The sequence below is a fragment of the Semicossyphus pulcher genome, unplaced genomic scaffold (assembly GCF_022749685.1).
Source record: "Semicossyphus pulcher isolate SPU_LCO1_2020_fin unplaced genomic scaffold, fSemPul1.0.p SCAF_20, whole genome shotgun sequence".
Lineage (NCBI taxonomy): Eukaryota > Metazoa > Chordata > Actinopteri > Labriformes > Labridae > Semicossyphus > Semicossyphus pulcher.
This window is the reverse complement of record NW_027211694.1, coordinates 17,420,370-17,440,532: the sequence shown is the minus strand read 5'-3', so window position 1 is coordinate 17,440,532 and position 20,163 is coordinate 17,420,370. Positions and strand designations below refer to the sequence as shown.

At 39.9% G+C, this 20,163-nt stretch overlaps 1 protein-coding gene across 2 annotated transcripts; it reads right to left on the bottom strand.

The window, feature by feature from the left end:
* Positions 1–576: 576 nt before the first annotated feature.
* Positions 577–19,858, bottom strand: mapk11 (mitogen-activated protein kinase 11). Of its 2 annotated transcripts, XM_069671099.1 has the most exons (12): positions 19,631–19,858; positions 10,492–10,621; positions 10,331–10,389; positions 10,000–10,111; positions 8,375–8,404; positions 7,868–7,915; positions 7,671–7,785; positions 7,509–7,580; positions 7,010–7,089; positions 6,725–6,803; positions 6,368–6,541; positions 577–4,638 (listed from the first exon to the last, which is right to left on the bottom strand). In XM_069671099.1, exons 1-12 carry the CDS (start codon positions 19,741–19,743, stop codon positions 4,565–4,567), a joined length of 1,086 nt encoding a protein of 361 aa, XP_069527200.1. In that variant the 5' UTR covers positions 19,744–19,858; the 3' UTR covers positions 577–4,564. The 2 variants fall into 2 exon arrangements, with proteins under 2 accessions (XP_069527200.1, XP_069527201.1); XM_069671100.1 differs by lacking the exons at positions 10,000–10,111; positions 10,331–10,389.
* Between the last annotated feature and the right edge of the window lie 305 nt (positions 19,859–20,163).

The window sequence follows — 20,163 nt, the reverse complement described above, 5'->3', positions numbered from 1 at the left end:
TCGCCAGTTACACCCCCCAACACACACACACACACACACACACACAAACAGACACACACATTGTTAGGCATGGCTCCTTGTCGCCCAGGGCAGTCTATGGGTGTGTCTACAATGTGGGAGAAAAGGCCACAAAACATCTGCCCACCCTGTGCTTATACCCCAACAACATAATATTCAGTTTCTGTAGGCTTATTTCCCTGAAGAAGAGGAAAACTACAGCTTAGCCTTTACATTAATGATCATCATAGAAGGTCATAAAAAACCTACTTGAACATTTTCTACTTAGAGGGCTTATGTAATTATGATCAATGTATGAATACCAGTATTATTAGTCACATTGTTTTTGTTCAATTACAAGCTACAGTAGGCTGTACTTTCAGATTCTATAGCCTACCATTCTATGGTTTACTTTACCATTTATCCTACCAGAAGTATGTTAACAGGGGAGTCTACATAGCTTTATCTGTCCATAGTAGGCCCCTGTGAACTAAAGCAGTAGGCTAGTGTCGTAAAGATCTTGATATGGACAACTGTTCAATTTGTGTTGAAATTCAAAGAAACAAAGACGCAACTACCTTTTTCATGCATTTGTCTTTTTTAATCACAGATCTTTGCAGGATGCATTGGGATGAATTGTTCTGTGACTACGTAAGAATGAGAACTATATGACAACGGTTAAACTCTGTAAACTTTGTTTTATAAAGGTTAGCCGTCACTTCATACACCTTAATTTAGATTTGGTCGCTCATTAATAGTTTGTTGATAAAGCTGAAGTTAATGACATTTCCTAGTAATGTTATGTCTTCATAATAATAAGCAAACAGCAAAGATATAGCTGTGTACAAAGGCCAAAGTCCATTCATGTTGCTCATGTTCATGCTTTTAAGTCCCCCGGACATCTATGACCTGTTCAGAGGCATGCTGATCCTGCCATATACGTGTTTGTATTCTCTGAGGAAAAATCTCCTTCCAACCTCATAGTCGAACCTTTGCTGCAAAATGTTGCCTGGGAAAAGGTATACAAACTCGATATCAGCTGTAATAGACATTAAAAATAACTATTTAGAAATAGTCAATCTTTTGGTTTGCTTCTATCAGTTATATACAGTATGAAATCAGACGGCATAACCAGTTAAAAAGTCCTAAAAGGAGGCTTAATGTTGCAAAGAATATAATACAAGAAAGATTGACAAACAAAATGGTGGTTTTTATTCTGTTAATGCCAAGACTTGCAAAGTCCTGTTAGCTAACATGATGAAGGAGAAACTCATCAGAATCGTTTGAAAAATGACAGTGGACATTCCATTTGGTGATTTGAAACTCATGGTTACTGTCGAATCACATGCCACCAGGTATTCGAAAGACACTTCTAACTTGTAACATACACACAGTATACATATACATTCGATTTGCAGTTTGCTAGTCAAGTCCACCACGTATACAACATCCACATAAGCACATGACACTAACATTCAGAGCTTGAACGCGCATTGACAGAGACAGACAGTTTTTATTCATTTGGACTGTAAATTGAATATTCTGCATCCAGTGTTGATGGACGACTCGCACAAAAGGCTACATGTAAAACTCCAGTGTGAACCATTACAGGAAAAACAAGCTATGAGTAGGATTCCTTTCCTGTGTTTCTCAAAAATCATTGAAATACTAAATTAACATTTCTTTAGTACTCAATAAGTACTAAATACAAAATAAGTACTAAATAATCTCATTGGTTGATTAAACATTAAGTGGTAAAGCCAAGAACTACAGTAACTTCCAACATAGCAAGCTCGGTTCAAAGTAGTCCTAGCTGGTAGCTGTATGGCTAACCAAAAAGCTACCAGTAGGCTAAGTGCTGCTACTTGGCATTAATCAGTGAGGCAACCTGTATCCAGAGGGTTTACAGAAGTTTAAAAACATAAGTCAATAAGTAGGGGAAAAAAAGATTTATAAGTTTGCAGACAGCAGACCGGTATTTGTGCTGTTCCCTTGCCTCATTTAGTCTTCCATTTGAGGGGTTGCCCTGCTCTCAGGCTGGGTTGCACCAACAAGGATACATTTTTTTGACTTTTTATGCCTTTATTCTGGAGAGAGGACAGTGGATAGCGGCGGAAATGGGGAAGCGAGAGTGGAGGACACGCGGCAAAGAGCCGAGGGCCGCCGCATCAAGGACTGTAGTCTCTGTACATGGTCACCGTTGAGCTAAACTGGCACCACAAGGATTCATTTTTAAACCTGATTAAATCATGGTTTAACTTTAAATTATGTTGCACCAAACTTTAAAACTAGCTTAAAATTAGGGAGATTAAATTTAAACCTCTCTTTAAACCTCAGTTTAGTTTTTACTCTAAACCTAGATTACATTTCATTCTGTTGCACCAAACCTTAAACTCCGATTTAAAATGTGATCCAGTATTAACTTTCCCTTGAGGTTTAACTTTTAAAGTTGCTGCTTTATTTTTAGGTGAATTGAGGAAAATAATGAAGTTTCTCGAAGGAAATTGAGAGATGGACTCAACCCAATTGAGTTTTACGATGCTGCTGAATTTCTGTCAAGATACCGGCAAAGTGCAAACTGTTACCGTCAAACATGGTAGTGAAATAAAAGCAGCAGTACCACTATGTTGTTACAATGTTAAGGAATACAGAGCAGCCAAAGGTAAACGGTTTACCCCCCTCTTATACTTATAAGTAAATGTATTTATTTTTATCGATTTATTTATTCATCTATTTATTTTAATTTAGGTAAGTAAGCATCTGCATATTGATTAAACTCTGTTTAATTTTGTCAATAAACTTGCATTTACTAAACGGAGATTAGTTTTTAATTGTGCAACAGAGCTCAGCTTAATCTTAAATCTGGATTTACTTATTTTAAACCTAGTTTTGCTAAACTCTGATCAGAACTAGTCTTAGATTTATCCTTGCTGGTGCAACCCAGCCAAAGCCCAGTTGTCTGATCAGTTTTCCTTCTACCCCAAAATGCATTAAACGTTAGACACTGTACACTTTTCATTTTAAATAAAGGTACAAAAGATTAAAAAGAAAAAGCAAAAACAGCATCGTCCTCTTTTGTTGGCTCGGCACACTGGGTTAAACTCAACCCAGATTTCTACCTCAGCATAAAGTTTGTGGAACTAAAACCCCAGTATGGTGCAAGATGAATGACACAATGTCAGTGAGGAAGTTGGCCATTTGTTGCGATAATCTGTATATCTATTGAACTCATGCTTATACATTGATACCTGTGAGAGCGTTCCTTAGGTTGATTATGAGGTTGCAGTAAGCTTTGAACTGCAGCATTACTGAATTATCCACAATCAAGGTAAAGTCCAGAACATTCCCATAGCTTTTGGTCACTGATGAATGTGTACAATCTTGTTTTTTGTAACACTCAATCATCAGTTAAAAGAAGCAGTAGAAATATGAGCGATGACTGATTAGCCAAAGTCAAACAGCCAAATACGGCTGCTTTAGGAGGATCATCAGCCTGGATTGTTTGACCAGTCAACACTTGGATGAAGCTAACAGTTGGGTGATATATTATTGTCCATTATTGTAAACACAAACTGGGCCTGCGAAAGACACAGCAGAGAACTATGGAAACCTGATATCGCGCTGCCAAAGCAAACAGGTGATCAGAAATCATCCATCAGCGGAAACTGTATACGAGAAGCGAGATCACTCTGTAAACACAGACCTGCAGCACACTCTCTGTTCCAGCTTTGGCATGTATTAACTACCTTGCTAATTAATAGCACAGTTGGTGTTTACTCTTCTGTAAGCAGTGAGAGGATAACTTCTATCTGAGGAAGAACAATACTTTCTGTTTGCTTTTGTATTATTATTTCTCACTGTGTGGAAATTATAAAGATAAAATAGGTGGTCACACTTCCTGGTAAAGCCTCAATCTGGCCCCCGACAGCAGTGTGGCCGATACAATAAGCAGTCCTTATGATTATATTACAGCACCAGTAATATTCTGTAATAATAAATGCACAAAAATCATGCAGTAGTATGCAGGCGTAATGCTAAGCTGTTCTGTGATATGACATGGCATTGTTGCAAGCCTTTAAACATGAATTCCATATATGAAAGCAGAGACTGCTTATGATATTTGTCATGAGGGACCAGATGGCGCTCTGTCTTGCTTTGGAAATCCTAGTGTGCATTATTTTCTTCCTTTGAAACCTTTCTTTCAGTCTGTAAACACAGTTTAGTTCTGTAAAGTTGCTGCCTCGTATGAGTCGTCACATCCTCCCCGGTCCCGGACGAAGCCTCGTTGAATGGTTCCTCATTTTACCCTCACTGAGCGGAAACATAAGAGGAAGCAACTTTCTGGGCTGGAAAGCTCCTTCTATCAGATACTAAAGTCCTCTCTGTAATAGCGATGTGTACATCTGACATTTGTAACGACCATCCTGCCCTGCTTCTCCATTAAATTCATGACAGGCGATCAAACACAGTGCAGAGTTTTCTTAAGTTGTCTTCCCGCAGTCCTTCTCCCACTCTTTGAGTACACTGTCCTTCTTCAGGTAAAGGTTGAGGCAGAGCAGAAAGAGGCTTACTGCTCCACCTGAAGGCTATCAGTCTTGCTGCCAGATGCTTTGACGCTGGTCACCTCTTCAAATACCAACTCTGTGCACAAACAAGACGAAAGGAACAGATTAGGATTTGAGTCATTTAAATAGCATTAACCATGTCCTTTTGTCACAACATAGCGTGTTAAAGGAGCAATTCACCCCTGGAAAAAGCCACTGTCAGTCAAAGCTGCTGCTCTCTGTAATCGATAGAAGCAATAATATTTGAAATTGGGGCCATAGCTGTGGAGAAAGTTTGTGGTTTTTGCCCATTCTACATTACAACACCCAACATGCATTGCGTCCCTCTCTCTGAAAGGAATGGCCCAGCGAGAGACGCTGGAGTGTAATACTACCGTTTCGCTGCAGACAATGACTCAGAGCGGTAGAGAATCCAAAATACAACGAGAATATACAGGGAGATCATCTAAAAAATCTTCGGGTGTAGTTTAGCAAGCTCCCTGGCCAGACCACGTAAAACGCCCCATCTGGTGGAGGTTTTCCAGGGCCCATCGGAAAAGCAGATAGCTTCCTCCAAAGGCACAGAGCGAAATTGCATTTTTTTCCTACCATAATGGCATTAGCTCCTCGTAATAGCGTGATAGGACTGAGGTTGAAAATTGGCGAACGGGCCCTTTAAGTTTAAGTTGTTCTTATTCAGCTGGTTCATTAAAATAAACTCTAAATGTGTGTGCAAACCATGCAAAAAAAATAAAAATACAGTATGACTCACATCAGCTATGGGACATTGCACAAGCCATAAAACTCCCTGCTGAAATGAAAAAAAAGAACCCCAAAGCATTTTGGAAGTGTTGCATTCTTGCAACAAACATGCTGGCTTACACTCATAGCTGCATAATCCCCAATGTTAGCTTGCAGCTTTGAGTTCGTGAATTTGTGAAACTTTCTCCTCTGGAAGAAACAATCAATTCTGCCCTTCTTATATAGTTTATAAGGAAATGAGAGCAGTTATGTGAAAGACATTGAGAAGTAGGCAATATCATACATGACAATGCCATGAATTTGCTGCAATCAGGTCACATTTTTGTTATTTTCTTCCCTCGATGACAATAGCACAAATATGGGGCCCTATTTAAGTGACCTGTAGTGCGGTTTAAAGAGAATCTTGCAAGTGCATTAGAGGCGTGTTCACCCCCCTTTTGCTTGTTAAACGGCGCATAATCAAATGCAAAGTAAGGCTCAATGCACGAACAGGTTGTGTTAAGTCTCATATTACTCATAGGTGTGTTATGGTCGTAACACGAAAAGAAAAAAACAGTCTTTCATTTCCTTCAAAAGCCAGGTGTGCCTTCATCTAACGAGCTGCGACCTTTTTGACTAAGTTAAGCCTTTTTTTAATAACCCTGGCATGGTTGGACTCCGGCTCATTTCACTTTTGTTATCTGCCACCTTAATCCCATCACAGCAGGTACAATAAGTGGGTCTCCCTATTTAGAGAGATGCTGTGCACTTTTGCTCGTTAGGCACAGCGGCATAACTTCATTGATAATTTAAATATCCAGACAAGATTACGGGATAAGTCAGGATCAAATTTTAAATAACATTATTTGTGCTTAATATCAAAGTAAAGAATATCTTTATTAAGTTGGTTCTCTTTTCTGGATCACACGTCTATATATCTACTGCATGCTTCTCTGAAATGGACACTGGAGGTTATGTTTTCAAGACCAACACACCCAAGGTTGCACAGACGGCTTTAAAACATAGGCGCTGGGTTTGACAATGACAACTGCTTGGGTCAAGCATAAGTTGGGCTTAAGCTTTACCTTTCCATTCTTCTAGAGTTCGGTCTTTACTCTCCAGTGTTTGGTCGTAAGGCGGAGCTTCTGGCTCGTCGTCTGGATCATGGTACTGTGAGAAGTAGGGGTGGGACAGAGCCTCGCTTGCAGAGATCCTTCCATCGCAGTCCAGAACCAGCATGCGCTTTAATAGATCGACAGCTATAAGAGGAGCACACAGAGGTGTAAGACGGCTTAAATAGTTGAGGGAACCCAGGGGTCAAACCTGTGCGATTGAATTTCTAATTTGCGACTCTGAGAGATCACTTTGAGCTTAAGCACATCTCAAAGCTTTTTCAATTGAATTAAAGAGGTTGAAAATTTAATCTGTGGCGCATCACCCACCTAGTGGATTTGCTCCTCTAAAGATCTTTTCCAGGTCCTGCTGCGGCATGAAGGGCAGAGACTGGATGTACTTCTGTGCCTGCAAATACAGACCCGCATTCAACTTGTGTCATGTGACAATGTCAATCATTTGTTAGTGATCAATCATCCTAACACCCCCACATATTGACTATTCAATCAACGGCTATGTCAATGGAATGACTAATCAATTAGAACAGGTTGACAGCGTCAGTGGAAGGAGCATTATAGTCCGTGCATAGCTGAGTGTTTTTTTAATTCTCTCACATGTTCGGAGCAGATCTTCTTTAACAGCTCAGGCGTCGGAGTCCCAACCATCTCCATGATTCTCTTCAGCTGGTCGATATCTTAGTGCAGGAGGAGTTAAGGGCTATTGAGACATCACAAAAGTGTTTTAATTAACTGTCAGAATTTGACTCATCGTGTTGTCTTGTCTCATGTGATATCAACTTAGTTAGAAGCTGAGCGATGCTGGTAGCCCAAAGATGTGGACAACAAGTCCCACAACACACAAAGATCAGTAAATCAAATTTGCTTTAGTTCTGCTCTTAGACACCCAATACAACAGGCGAGATAATTCAGTCTTTTGTGATTGCTCCCATTCATTCCCCAGTTCTCTCTCCCCTTCAGAAAGGCCTGGGATTGTAATGCAAATCTAAAAGTGGTCTCATAGAGGGCACTTAAAGCAGTAATAGAGGGTTGGTGCTAAGAGGGGGAAAAAAAGCTGCAAATTGGAGTGGACTCTTGCCATGCTAATAAAGGATACAGTCAGTGCCAGGAAAAAGAACTTTTCCTTTCAGCAGCTCTCCCATAATGCATCCCACTGACCAAATATCAACTGGAAGAGAAACAGATGTTTAATCATTTAACTTACTTGGAAATATATTATGTCAAAATATTAAATGTCTATAGTTGTACGACATCTTACCATTTTGATTGTAGTGCATCCAGTTCAGCATTATCTCCGGCGCTCGATACCAGCGAGTCGCCACATACCCTGTCATCTCATCATCTGTCTGTCTGGCCAATCCAAAGTCGAGGATCTGCAGGACAATAAGAACGTTTTTTCTTAAATAAATGTTCCAAATTAAGGATTTGTACTTTTAAAGTGAAGGTCAGTCGTACCCTCAGCTCGCAGTCCTCATTTACTGCCACATTACTTGGTTTGAGGTCCTGGGGAAGACAGAAAAAACAGAGAAAGTTAGAGGAGGAGAGAACTATGATTAGAATAACAATGTCTCTACAGGTCGAGGGATGGATATGAATATAAACCATCATAAACCACTCATCTTCTCTAATACATTTTTAGGCATTTCCCCTACCTCTAAACTGAGCATATACAAAGTGAATAATCTCAAGAGCAGCAATTAAAAATACAGCTTTCACTTGGTTGTGTTAAAATAGCCATTTCTGTACAAAGTTACTGCATAGGCCATTAGGCCGTCGCAAAATATATAATATTCACTCATTCTGTCCATCCTTTTTTAACTAGTTTAAGGGAAACACAAGTAAAAATGTGTATGTCAAGAGATGAAAAGAGATTTATTTTCAATAGCAAACCAAGCAAGCGCTTTTATGTTTTCTCGAACTTGATGGTCAAAATGATAAGATGGGCAGTGAGAAGGCACTCACTCTGTGGATCAATCCCGCTGAATGGATGTACTGTTCAACAGGATAGGGTGGGGCAGCAGGATGGGGGAGGAGAGAGGACATAAAGGAGGACAGGGGTCAACAGTGCAGTTCACCATATTATCCGCTGTCTAAAAGGTCTGTCCCAAGGTATCCAGGAAAATAGAACAGCCAGCCCCGTTGAACTTATTTGGTATAAGCAATTAAACTTCAGAATCCTAAAAAAAAATCCATTCTTTTTTGAGTCAATATGAAAATACAGAGCATTTGTGTATCGTACACTGTGAATGATGATGGGCTGCATCCACTTTAAACATTGTAGAGATACAAAGGTTCAATGATTTGAGTACAAATGTAGCTAAACGACAAAAAAAAATGAAATTAGGATTTGATTTATAAAAAAAAACCCTCCACACATTGAGTCTGCAGTAACACCTTAACATTAAATGATGCAAATAAGTGTGTAAAGCTAGTTAGCTAGAAAGCAGCAGTCTAATAGGTAAGCCAAAAGCACAGAATAAATTGTTCAAATACTAAATGTAATGGATAAACATTTAAAGTAGTAAGCTAAGAATAATGTAACATGATTGACATAAATTGGCTGGGGTTATGGATAAATGGTTGAAAGAGACAGCTAACGTAGCCTTATGGATTTAAACAGTTAAAGTAGTTAGCTAAACGATGATACTGCTTATAATACTTAGCTAAGAGTTGTTATTGAAAGGTTGAATTAGACTACTGAAAGTAACGGATAAACAGTTGAGTTAGTTTTCTAAAAGTAATGGATACATGTTGAAATACTTAGCTAAAGTTGATGGATACATATTGAAATAGATAGCTAACAAATAATGGTTATATGTTTCTAATAGTTAGCTAAAAGTGAAAAAAGTTGTGGACATTAGCTAAAATAATGGTTACATGTTGAAATTGTTAGCTGAAGGTAATGGATACATAATGAAACAGTTAGCTAAAAGTAATGGATACATAATGAATTCGTTAGCTAAAAGTAATGGATACATAATGAAATTGTTAGCTAAAAGTAATGGATACATAATGAATTAGTTAAAAGTAATGGACAATGGTTACATGTTGTAAAAATAATGGTTACATGATTCTAATAGTTAGCTAAAAGTGATGGAAATACTTAGCTAAAAAAGATGGATGCACATTGTTATAGTTAGCTACAATAATGGTTACATGTTGAGATAGTTCGCTAAAAGTAATGGATACATAATCAAATAGTTAAAAGTAATGGATGAGAAACTGAATTAGGTAGCCAAAAAGGATAAATGGTTTAAATTATAAACTTCTGCCATTGCAAGTAAAAAGTATGAAGGCAAACTTGACCATAGTAACCTAAACAATGACAGTTTCTATGTATGAAAACAATATAAATTAGATATAATCAAATAGCGTTAAACATACTGTTTAAAATCATTTCAAATTAACCCATTTTAATCATTGCTAGCAGAGTCAACAGAGGGGTTTTTGAACTCATCTTACAGGGCTGTTGGGGTATATCAAACAAGAATTGTTGGAAACCACTGGTACACTACCTGCATGCTAACAAATACATTATGTATGCTGCATCTAGTAAGGCATACAGTGTTTTATCATGCAGTAATTACCTTGAGGCCCCGGAGAAGCTGGTAAATTAAGAACTGTACGTGCTCATCTGACAGCCTCTGGAATTTAACGATGTTATTGAGGTCTGCGCCCATTAGGTTAGTCACCAGGTAGCTGGAAAAAAGCAAGAGTACATGAAGAGCCTAAATGGGGGGTGGGAGGGATCAGTTAGAGGAGAACATAGTGATGCTACCATGGCAACCGTCAGACATCTATATAAGCCTATAGTCCCCAAGGGTCGCCTCCATCAACACCAGCATGCCCACTATGCATTCTTGGTGAAAAGCTAAGAGCGTTTAGCTTGTAGCAAACATTAAGAGATAAGATATTTACAGTTCATTGAAGTCCTCTAATTTTGCAGCAGGTGTGAAGACATCCAGCAGCCCTATTACCTGCAGCATCAAAGACAGAGAGAAGCAGAGCTGATCAATAACAGAGCGGAAAGAGGCAGAGAGCGTCTGTCTGTCTCTGGGTATTTTATATGGAGAACTCACATTCTCATGTTTCATGTGCTTGAGCAGCCTCAGTTCCCGGTAAGAGCGGCGGCTGTGGATCAGAGACTGAAAAGGCCTGGACAGTTTCTTCACTGCAACCTTTTGCCGTAGGACAACATCATACGCAGAACTGCAGGGAGAAATGGACATCAAATATTTTTCTAATTGTCTGTACATTCACATAACTGAATTATTGTCGTTGTCTTTTGTATTGCAAGTCGCCCCCAAAATGTGGTCCTCGATCTTATACCTAAATTGTATTAAAAGCCATAGTTAGGACATAGACATTTGGAAAATAGAAGCTCCTGACCGATATATTGGTAAGCTGATATTAGCAGCCAAAATGGGTCTTGCACAGATATATTAATATTCCCCTTTTGTCTGTCCTTTATATATGACACTACAGCCAGCATAATGATTAGCATCACATAGCTTAGAGGCTAGCACACATACTGTATTTTTTCCTATTTCCAGCACATTGTCTCCAAGTGACAAAGGAAAAACTGTCTAATCATGTTTTAAAAGGAACTAAACAAACAAGATGTAACATAATGAATAGGTAGCACTGGAGGTGGCGGTAAGTGTGTGTCTAGTCTTTATCCACTATTTTTGCCAAATTGTAAGATTCTTCTTCAAACCTGATATCAGTTGATGATGACTGAGAGTATCTGGATTTATTAATAATACATGATTGAGAGTGGTGAAAGAGAGACACCCTAACAGAGACATATGCAGAGAGAGGAAAGAGTGAAGGAGGATGTGGTGGAACAAGAGATGTGAGAAAGTCATATATTGTAAAATGCCTTAGTTTATTTCGTCCACCTCTTTTGAAATGTAAATGTCGTTTCAAATATCCACACTGAGCCCTGGCGTTGCTCATGCTGCTGCCTTTGTGGTGTGATGTCTTTTCAGTCCTGCCAGCTTTTCAACACTTACAGTAATAAAAATAAAGCCATCAGAGAAAAGAACAGAACAAACAGGAAGGAAACATGGGTGAGAATTGAGAAATACTGTGCAACAGTGCAGAAATAGAGCAAAAAAACGAGAAGTGAAACAGAAAAAAGGGGATAATGAAAAGTGTTAAGAGAGACAATCATTCTGTACGTTTGCATTTGCATGTACAGCTAACCCAATGATCTTTATTATGTGGCATATAGTTCTAGCATAAATTTACCTAACTTAATGATTTAACTACAGAAGGGACAACCCCCTCTTTCTGACATTCAAAGTTTTTCTGAAGGTTAGATTCTCATTTCAGGAATTTCTCAGTAATGTGGTGTACCTTTGTTGAAACCACAACTTCTTGCTTCACACAATTCCTTAATTGCAAAATATGCAGCAAAAGACTTGTAGCCCTTATCTGTCAGCTTAGGGCCTTTTTTACATTAGGTATGATTGCTTCGTACCGTACCCGAGTACGATTGGGAGTATGGTACACAGTGTTCACACTAATCAAACGAGCTGGTCTTGTAATGTAAAAGCCCCCTTAAGGTGAGGATGAAGAACGTTCACTATATTAAGCGAAACATCGTGAGAAACCTGCATCTATCTGAACAAGACTGATCAGCTTTTGTGGATTGGAAAAGTTGACTCTTCAGCAATGGATATCTCCTTGAATAATGTTCAGTGACAGGGCCACTGTAGAAAGCTACAAAAAGATACTGTAAAGATGCCTAAGGCTGTATACCTCCCCTTTCACGTTAAGTTGCACTTTACATCAATTTGTTTCCCTTAGAATGACAGTGTAACTGTGGCCTGAACAATGGACCAAGTATATTTGTATATTAAAAATACCAAAAATATTTAAAAGGTGATCTTGATTATGGGAGCTCTTAACCTTTGAACTTTGCCACCAAAATCGGTTTAGTCTTGAGTGTAGGTATATGTTTTAGGATATTCTAGCATTGCAGGATAGCTAAGCGGATGGAGGAAGAATGAGGAAGAGGTGATGAGCGTTGCTAGCTCAACAGAGCCCAGATTTATTTCCTTGTAGCAGCGACAGCTAAACTGAGATTAAGACGTCCCGGGAAAAACAACAAACAGGCTGGCTAACTGCTTTTCTGGCTTAGCTCTCGCTCACTCAACATGCATCGTATTCTTCCAAGAATGCTGAACTCCCGCTTAAAAATAGCTTCATAACAATAACTCCCTCTTCCCTTCCCCGGAACTACTTCTCAGCCAACTACCCACTACGGTGGACACCCCCCTCAATAACCAACTGCAAAACAACAGCAACATAAACGTTAACTTAGAGCGACCCTGAGATATCGCCATGGCTGAGGCATAAAAATTGACTTGACCTAAAAACATCCTTGTAACTTTTAAGAGTAAGCTATCGCTACATCGCAACCAAAGTTATCCAGAATATTGACCAATCAAAGCCCAAGCAACAATTTAAACCCGGATTAAATAAATCGGCCGACTCACTTCACTTTCTTACTAAGAGATAAATAAGCTTCTGTCTCATAATACTCAGGGGAATATGAAACTATTCCTTTGGGATGCTTAGTTTTGCCTAAAATAGAACCCTGAAACAAGAGGAATGAGCCTGGCACTTCATCTTAATTGCTAAACTAGTTAAAGAACTGAATGAGGTATGTACCAGACGTTCTTTTTTTGATTTTTTGCTGGGTGCAGTGCCTTCTTAGTGCCCAGACTCTAAATAGTAGCTAGAAAAAACACCAGAAAGTAGTTCAGAACACAACACTCCATAACAGACAAAACTTGTGATTTTTACACTTCGTTTTTTTTTTGTACGGATTTAAAAAAAAAGATATGGTGTTGATCAGGGAGCTTGAGAGGTGCTGTTAGGCAGAATATTTTACCTTTGGATGGAACAAGGCTAGCTGTTTCCCCACTTTTCAAGTGTAAATCTCCTGACCTTAATATTTTTCATACAGATATGAGAAGGGTATCAATTTTCTTATCCAACTTACAGCAAGACAGTAAATAAGCGTATTCCCCACAATGGTAAACCACAAAATGCTCCTGTGAGGTAAAAGGGGCCCTATAAAGGGCAACCAAATGGTTGATTATGCGACCGTGTAGCAAAAACAGTCTCTTCTCTGACTTGATACTACTCAGGCTTTATCTCACAGACACAATCTGTACTTCCTTAAACGCATCAAAACTACCCTTCTTCGATTTCTTATCTCCTAAAATCTGAAAGCTGTCAGTTCAGCACTGATAAATGTAGTACTGGTACATAAGTAAAGGGTAGGCTATATGGCCAACTTGAACCAGAGAGGGTAGGTGCAAACCAATGAAGCACGTTTCCTTTTTTCCACAGTATAAACCCCAGTGTAAATATCACTGTATCATTTCATGGTGACCTGTAATGCTTATATGCTCGAGTACACTACACTCTTGCACGGCTGAGTGCATCCACGTGGCTCTCTGTCTTATAATCGCCTGCTGCCAGTCCGGATGTCCCCGCCGGGCTTCAGCCAGGACAGCAGCCAGTCTCCTCCATCCTTGACACGAGCCAGGCCTCGCTGCCTCTCACATTCCTGCCTCTCTGCCATCTTCCATACATGGGCCTGACTGCACTGCTGTCAGCACACACACAGTCCAGCCTCGGCATTGATTTCTCTCATCTTCTTTTGTCTCAGTTTTTTTTCTCTTAATGCACCTCTGCTTCCAAATGGAAAGAGGGGGAAGGGGGACCTAATATCTAATGCATGGTTTTTCAAATACACCCCTGGAGGATAACTGATCACATGTTCAATTTCTGACTGTATCAGTTGATATTATTCATTTTGATTAAATCAAAGAGAAAACCTATGGGATTTGCATGGGGGGAGGGTATTGACTCTTGCAAATAAAAGAGGAAATTATAATTTGCTCTGCAGGCACAGATTTGTTTCTTGTGTCCAATACTACATCCAATGTTTTGCATTTAAAGGAACAATGTGGCATTTGGGGAAATTAGCTTGTTTGATTTCTTGCATTGTGAGTAAGGTGAGAAAATACTCTTACATCTATACGCTGAATATTGTGTTTCAGCCATAGTTTAGCATACAGACTGTAAACTACCCTTGTTCTTACAGAAGGTAAAAAATTCTGACATCTTGTTTTTTAATTCATACAAAAAAATGTGTAAAAATTGGGTTTTTATGGGACATTTCTTTGACCGGACGCAGTGACTTCATTAGACTGTATTACCTCCTGACAGAGCTAGGCTTGGTAGAAGAGCTAAGCTATGCTAACTGGATGTTGTAATTCTACACTGAACAGACAGACATGAGGGTTCTATCAAAATTCCCATTCCTTTCCCAACAATGTTTTTCGAGCACTACGCCCCAAAATACACACACACACTTGCACACACAATGTGATTATAGCCTGCGAGCATCTGTATCTTTCAAATTGCACTGCAGTCACAAGATAACAGCCCAAACAAGATCAGCAACAAATCAGAAACCCAATCTCATTTGGTTCATTACACTTCCGATCAACAATGGGACATGTGGAAACACGACAATTTTGACAGCTGAGAATGAAGCAGTCATGTTTTATTCATAGATATCCAAATGAGGGGTCTTCATGCCAAAGTTCTGGTTTACTGAACAGATGTTACATATGCTGATGTGAGATGAAAGAAGCCTTGATAAGCTTAGTGCATATTCTCTCTTGATTTCCAGTCCCGACTGGTCCAAAACTGGCACAATTTCTGTCTCAAGAAACAGAAGCAAAAAGAGAATATTCAATGGGATCAGGAAGCTGAGACGACAATGAGTCTGGATTAGGCGAGGGATTTCTGTCTTCCAAACTTTATGACTTATCAAAATTCAAGAAGCACTGCAGAATAATGGAATCAGCTTTGTATTTATGATGCTTCAATCTCTTGTGTCTGCTCTTTTCAAGCTCAAAAATATCTCCATATTAATCTCTTACAAGCGAATACACCGCCTTACACCTACTGTAATATTCTCTTTCTTAGCTCTATTTCTTTGTCTTTCTTTCCCCCCTCTCCCATGGGTGATGGGGGTTTAAGTTCTTCAGCTCTTGCTATAATGGATTATAACATCTTGTCGGATCCTTGACCTCGGGCCCACGGTCTCGAGAGCTTTTACCGTGAGAACAAGCTGCTGTTTGAGATAAATGATGAGAGCTGTTTTACTGTGCATCTCAAGAGGTAGAGGACTGTGAGACGATCCTAACCCCCCCGTGCGACACACACATATACATATGTCGTACTCTGAGCCCCCCATTCACCAGACAGTTGCTAGTCAGGTCTTGCCATTAGAGAGCCACAGACAATGCCTGGTGATCAACACTAACAATGAAGGACAATGTTGGGTAGTGCGTAGAGGAATGTCCTTTGTGTGTGTATAATTTAAGAAGGATTCATGGTTAAGTTTAGAACCTCACCAGGGCCACCATTCACATGTTGATATAATGCACAGGGGCTTCTGATAACTCTAAACCAACCAGACATAAAAAACATCACTTCATGTGTGGCAGTAAATGGCTTGCAGACACAAAGGGTTAAGAGCATTGGTTCCCAAACCGTGTGCTTTTCATTATGCTAACTCCTTCCATATGAGAAAACCTTGGCTCCATAGCATCAGTCCTAAGAAAGTGAAACTGCATGCCCCATGTAGAGGTGGGACATTTATGCATCAGGCCACTTGATTAAAAAAAACTGCATATAGACTGCAACAGTCTGCATAGTCTACAGAATCCTTCTTTGCTCCTTGGGGTGCATTTAATGGATTGGAAGATCTTCCATCATGGGGGAGGGAAACGATTTTTGGGTCAAGGCAGAAGGGAGGATGCGAGGAAGCACAAGTTAGCATAATGAAAATCAACCCATGGATACTTCTACCCAGGGGTGTTTCTAGGGGTGGCCTGGGGTGGCATGCCCCCCCCCTGAAATCTGATTGGCCCCCACATATGCCACCCCATAATCCTATATAATAATTGTCTGCCTGATCAGAGGTGGGACTTAAGTTCAAATCAAATCAAATTAGGCAGTGTAGCAACAGGCTGCTAGTAGCGTAAGTGACTAGTAGCCTGTTGCTAGCAGTGATTTATTAATACTTAATATGTTGACTTTTGGAGATACATCTTATATTAGAGTCCCTAAGGAATAAAGTACAGACGATTTTTATGGTGCCACTCTGTTGTGTCATTTTTTTAAATAATAAACTATACAAAGAAACGTAACATCTAAATGATACCTTAATGTAAGTAGTTTAGGTAGATAGTTGGAGACAAGATCAATAAAAGCCATTTGGAAATGTGTGCGAGCACCCAAACTCCATGCCCCCCCTGCATAAATCAGTGCCCTAGTTTGGCCACCCAGTCAAAATAGTCTGAAAACGCCCCTGATTCTACCACAGGGGTTTGTAGAAAGATTGTAAAGTACCTCTATTAATTTGAAAAAAATTAAAAAGCTGTTTGCAAATATTGAGTCCACTAACATCTAAACACTATTTTGAAATGAAGTGTGTGAAAACTAAAACAGAGAACAAAGAAATTGTAACCGTAAGCACAGCATATTATGAATAAACAACGTAGCCTGCTAAAGTAATAATGGATAAGGAGGAAATTGGTAAATGTAAAGGCCAGTCATGCTTTAAGACATTTAAATGATCTGCTTGAAATAATAAATTGTGTCTGATGTTTTTTCTGCAAAATAAGTTTAAATATCATAAAATCTTCCCAATGCATCTCCTCCTTCTCCCTCATTAAAATTTCCCCAATCAGCATAGTCCCCGCCCACTGTGCACATTTCTAACCGCCCCCTCCGTTGCGAAAACAAAACATGTCTCTGCCATCGTAGTCAGTAGTAGGTTTGCAATCACGATGGCGGTTACAGCCGGCTCTCGCATCGCCGAAGTGTTTGCCATAGGTTGCACATAGTAATATGCATAGCGTCACCACCCATCCGTTAATGGGATGGCTCCTTAGGTTTGTGATGTCGCAAACCCTGCCAATCTGATAATGTGTTGTTCAGTCTGTCCTCGGTACACTGCAGTTTAAAAGCAGACAGGCCCAGCCATGGCGATGACTGCTTATGTTGTCCCTGATATGTCTTGTAGCAGATGAAGAACACCACATGGAGATGTTTACTAGGTTTAATAAATCAATCTTTAAAACACTGAGCCACAACTAAATGATAGTAATTGTTAGCTTAGAGAATAAACTACTGAAAAAGTTACTTTTAAGTCATGGATAAATGGTAAAATCGCAAAAGCAGTGGTTGAAACATTCTGCTTCTGATGTTCTGCGTAAATGAATGTACCAATAAATGCATGCTTTGATAACTCTTTACGTGCATTTGTTGCATGAGTTTCCAATATGGGAATCAAACCTGAACCTTGAAATATTTCTGCCGCAAAAATTCTTGCATGCAGTCCACCTGATGGTGACTGAAACAGCTGCTAGTAAAACCATGATCCAGCTACATTTTTATTTGTGTGCTATTCTGAGCACAGCTTGAAAGCTGCAATACTGAGTGTTTATGCACAAAATACTCCGGTGGAAGCTGGAATCATAAAGTGGAGCACCAACGGAGGAGCACATCCGATCTCTTGTGATTTCAGACAGTGTCTTAATTAACGTCTGACTCGACAGGAAGTCAGCTATTGGGGTGAAACCTCCTTTCTTATATTGCAGGTGATGGCAATGATAGGTGCGGCTAAGCACAACAACATATGAGCTCTACATTATTTTCTTGCAGGGATGTTAGTTTCTGATCTGACACAGTTCAGTGCACAAGTCCTGACAAAGTGAGAATAAGAGGCAGTAAAAGAAGCCAATTTCAGACTGTGTTGTAAACAGCAGAGTGAATGCTCCATCTGGAGAAACTTGGATTTACAGACATTCAATCTTCTACCTCTCCCATCTTTTTGGTACAAGGCATCACAGGATTGGAACTTAGACTTACAGGATTTGGGAACATACAATAAAGCAAAGTTGGCCCAAAAATAATGATTTAGTCTGGAAAGGCTCAATGGGCATATGCTTGAGTCAGAGGTTACGTCAGTGGGCAAGGACTGAATTTACTGTGCGATTGGAGAGCCTTTAACCAGTTTGTCCCTATAGTTCCATCTGCGGCCAAGCTGCCAGATTCAATCAGTTCTCTCTGATTTTAAGACTACTTCAGGCTTTACAATTTACTGCCATTATGAAGCTGAAGCAAAATGCATGCTGTATAGAGAAGCTAACATCTCCATGTCATCAAAATGGGCTGATCCAACAAGGATCAGTCACACAAACCATTCCATCCACATTTCCTTAGAAAAGCATCAGCCAGCTATTACTGCTTAATTATTATTGACTGCTGGAGATGGTTATCACCATGTCCCATCACCATAGCAACGGGATCCCACCAGCTGATACAGATTGGTCCAAATTTAAGCAATTGCATGTTGCAAGATTGGAAATGTCTGCACCCATCTACAAAGACTGACATACATACAGCGAGGAGGGTGGATGTGCAGGTCTATGCTAGGAACAGGCTATATGATGATGTCTCGCTTACTGTAGGCTTAAGGGTGTCAGACTTGCATAGTGTATAATTCATAGAGAGAACAACAGGGACAAGGTTTTCCCTGGCCAGATGTGGCAAGGATCTTTAGGGTCCCAATACACCAGCCTCTGCAGAGATTCTTCTCATATTTAGAGGAGCATAGACACTCTCTCTATCTGGATGTGTGTGTCTGTTTTTGCATGAGTGTGCAGTGGGTGGAGGATTATTTGGGAAATTCCTGTACTGATGCTGTCTCATTCTTTAATTCTCTTCCACTCATAGCCTATAACCAGTAGACAGTGAGCTGAGGGATAAAAACAAGTCAAGCAGTTCTGCTGTTTGTTTCTTTATGGTTGACATCAGTGCAAAGGAAGAAAGCTCTAAATCTGCGTATTGAGACGACGAATATAATTTTATTTCCTCCTTCAATTTTATTTCGAATCTACAAAGGCAATGAAATTCTAATAATACGCCAGTAAGCTAACTATGTCAACAATAAAACCCCAAACCATCAGATTCCACAAGCTGTTTCCTCTTGACACAGCCGATGAACGCATCGCTATGCTGATGCATCATGACCAATATACCGTAAACGTTGTGGCCATGCAGCCTCGCCCCTCCACGACACATACACAAAACACACACACGCATACTTACCACACCGAGCCGTAGGCTCCCGAGCCCACTGGCGTCAGGTTCTGGTACCGTTCCGGAACCTCCCACACAGTCTTGTTCAGCTCCTGACGGTAAAATCCTGGTCTGGCGGACATTTCTCCGAGCCGGCTTCAGACAGGAAGACAGTGAGCAAACGGAATAAGAGGGAGAATGGAAATGAACGGAAGAAACCGGTAAAGGGGACCCGAGGCGCGGGCCGACGAGCTGCTGTTGCTCACACCGCACCGGCCAGTGACAGCCTGCCTCTCTCGCTCTCTCGCTCGCTCTCTCTCTCTCTCTCTCTCTCTCTCTCATCCCCTCCCTGTGGCTCCATTATCGTTGACGAAATAATACAATACATTGCATTTAATGACTATATAACAAAACAAGCAATACGCTAGCCTACTAAAAAAAAGACGAACAGATATAGTTTAAATGTTTTTATTACCAATATGGTATGGCCAAAATAACAGCAAATGTGTTTTTCTGTAATGTAAGACAGGAGACTTCCAGCAATCACAATCCATACAAACGTC

What these genes read in the sequence shown, in the direction of transcription:
- mapk11 (XM_069671099.1), bottom strand. Translation starts at nt 19,743, where the DNA reads ATGTCCGCCAGACCAGGATTTTACCGTCAGGAGCTGAACAAGACTGTG. An exon ending in AGCACATGAAACATGAGAAT is followed by an intron (nt 10,390 to 10,491) that starts GTGAGTTCTCCA and finishes TTGATGCTGCAG; the next exon opens with GTAATAGGGCTGCTGGATGT. An exon ending in GATGCACTACAATCAAAATG is followed by an intron (nt 7,581 to 7,670) that starts GTAAGATGTCGT and finishes TTTCTCTTCCAG; the next exon opens with TTGATATTTGGTCAGTGGGA.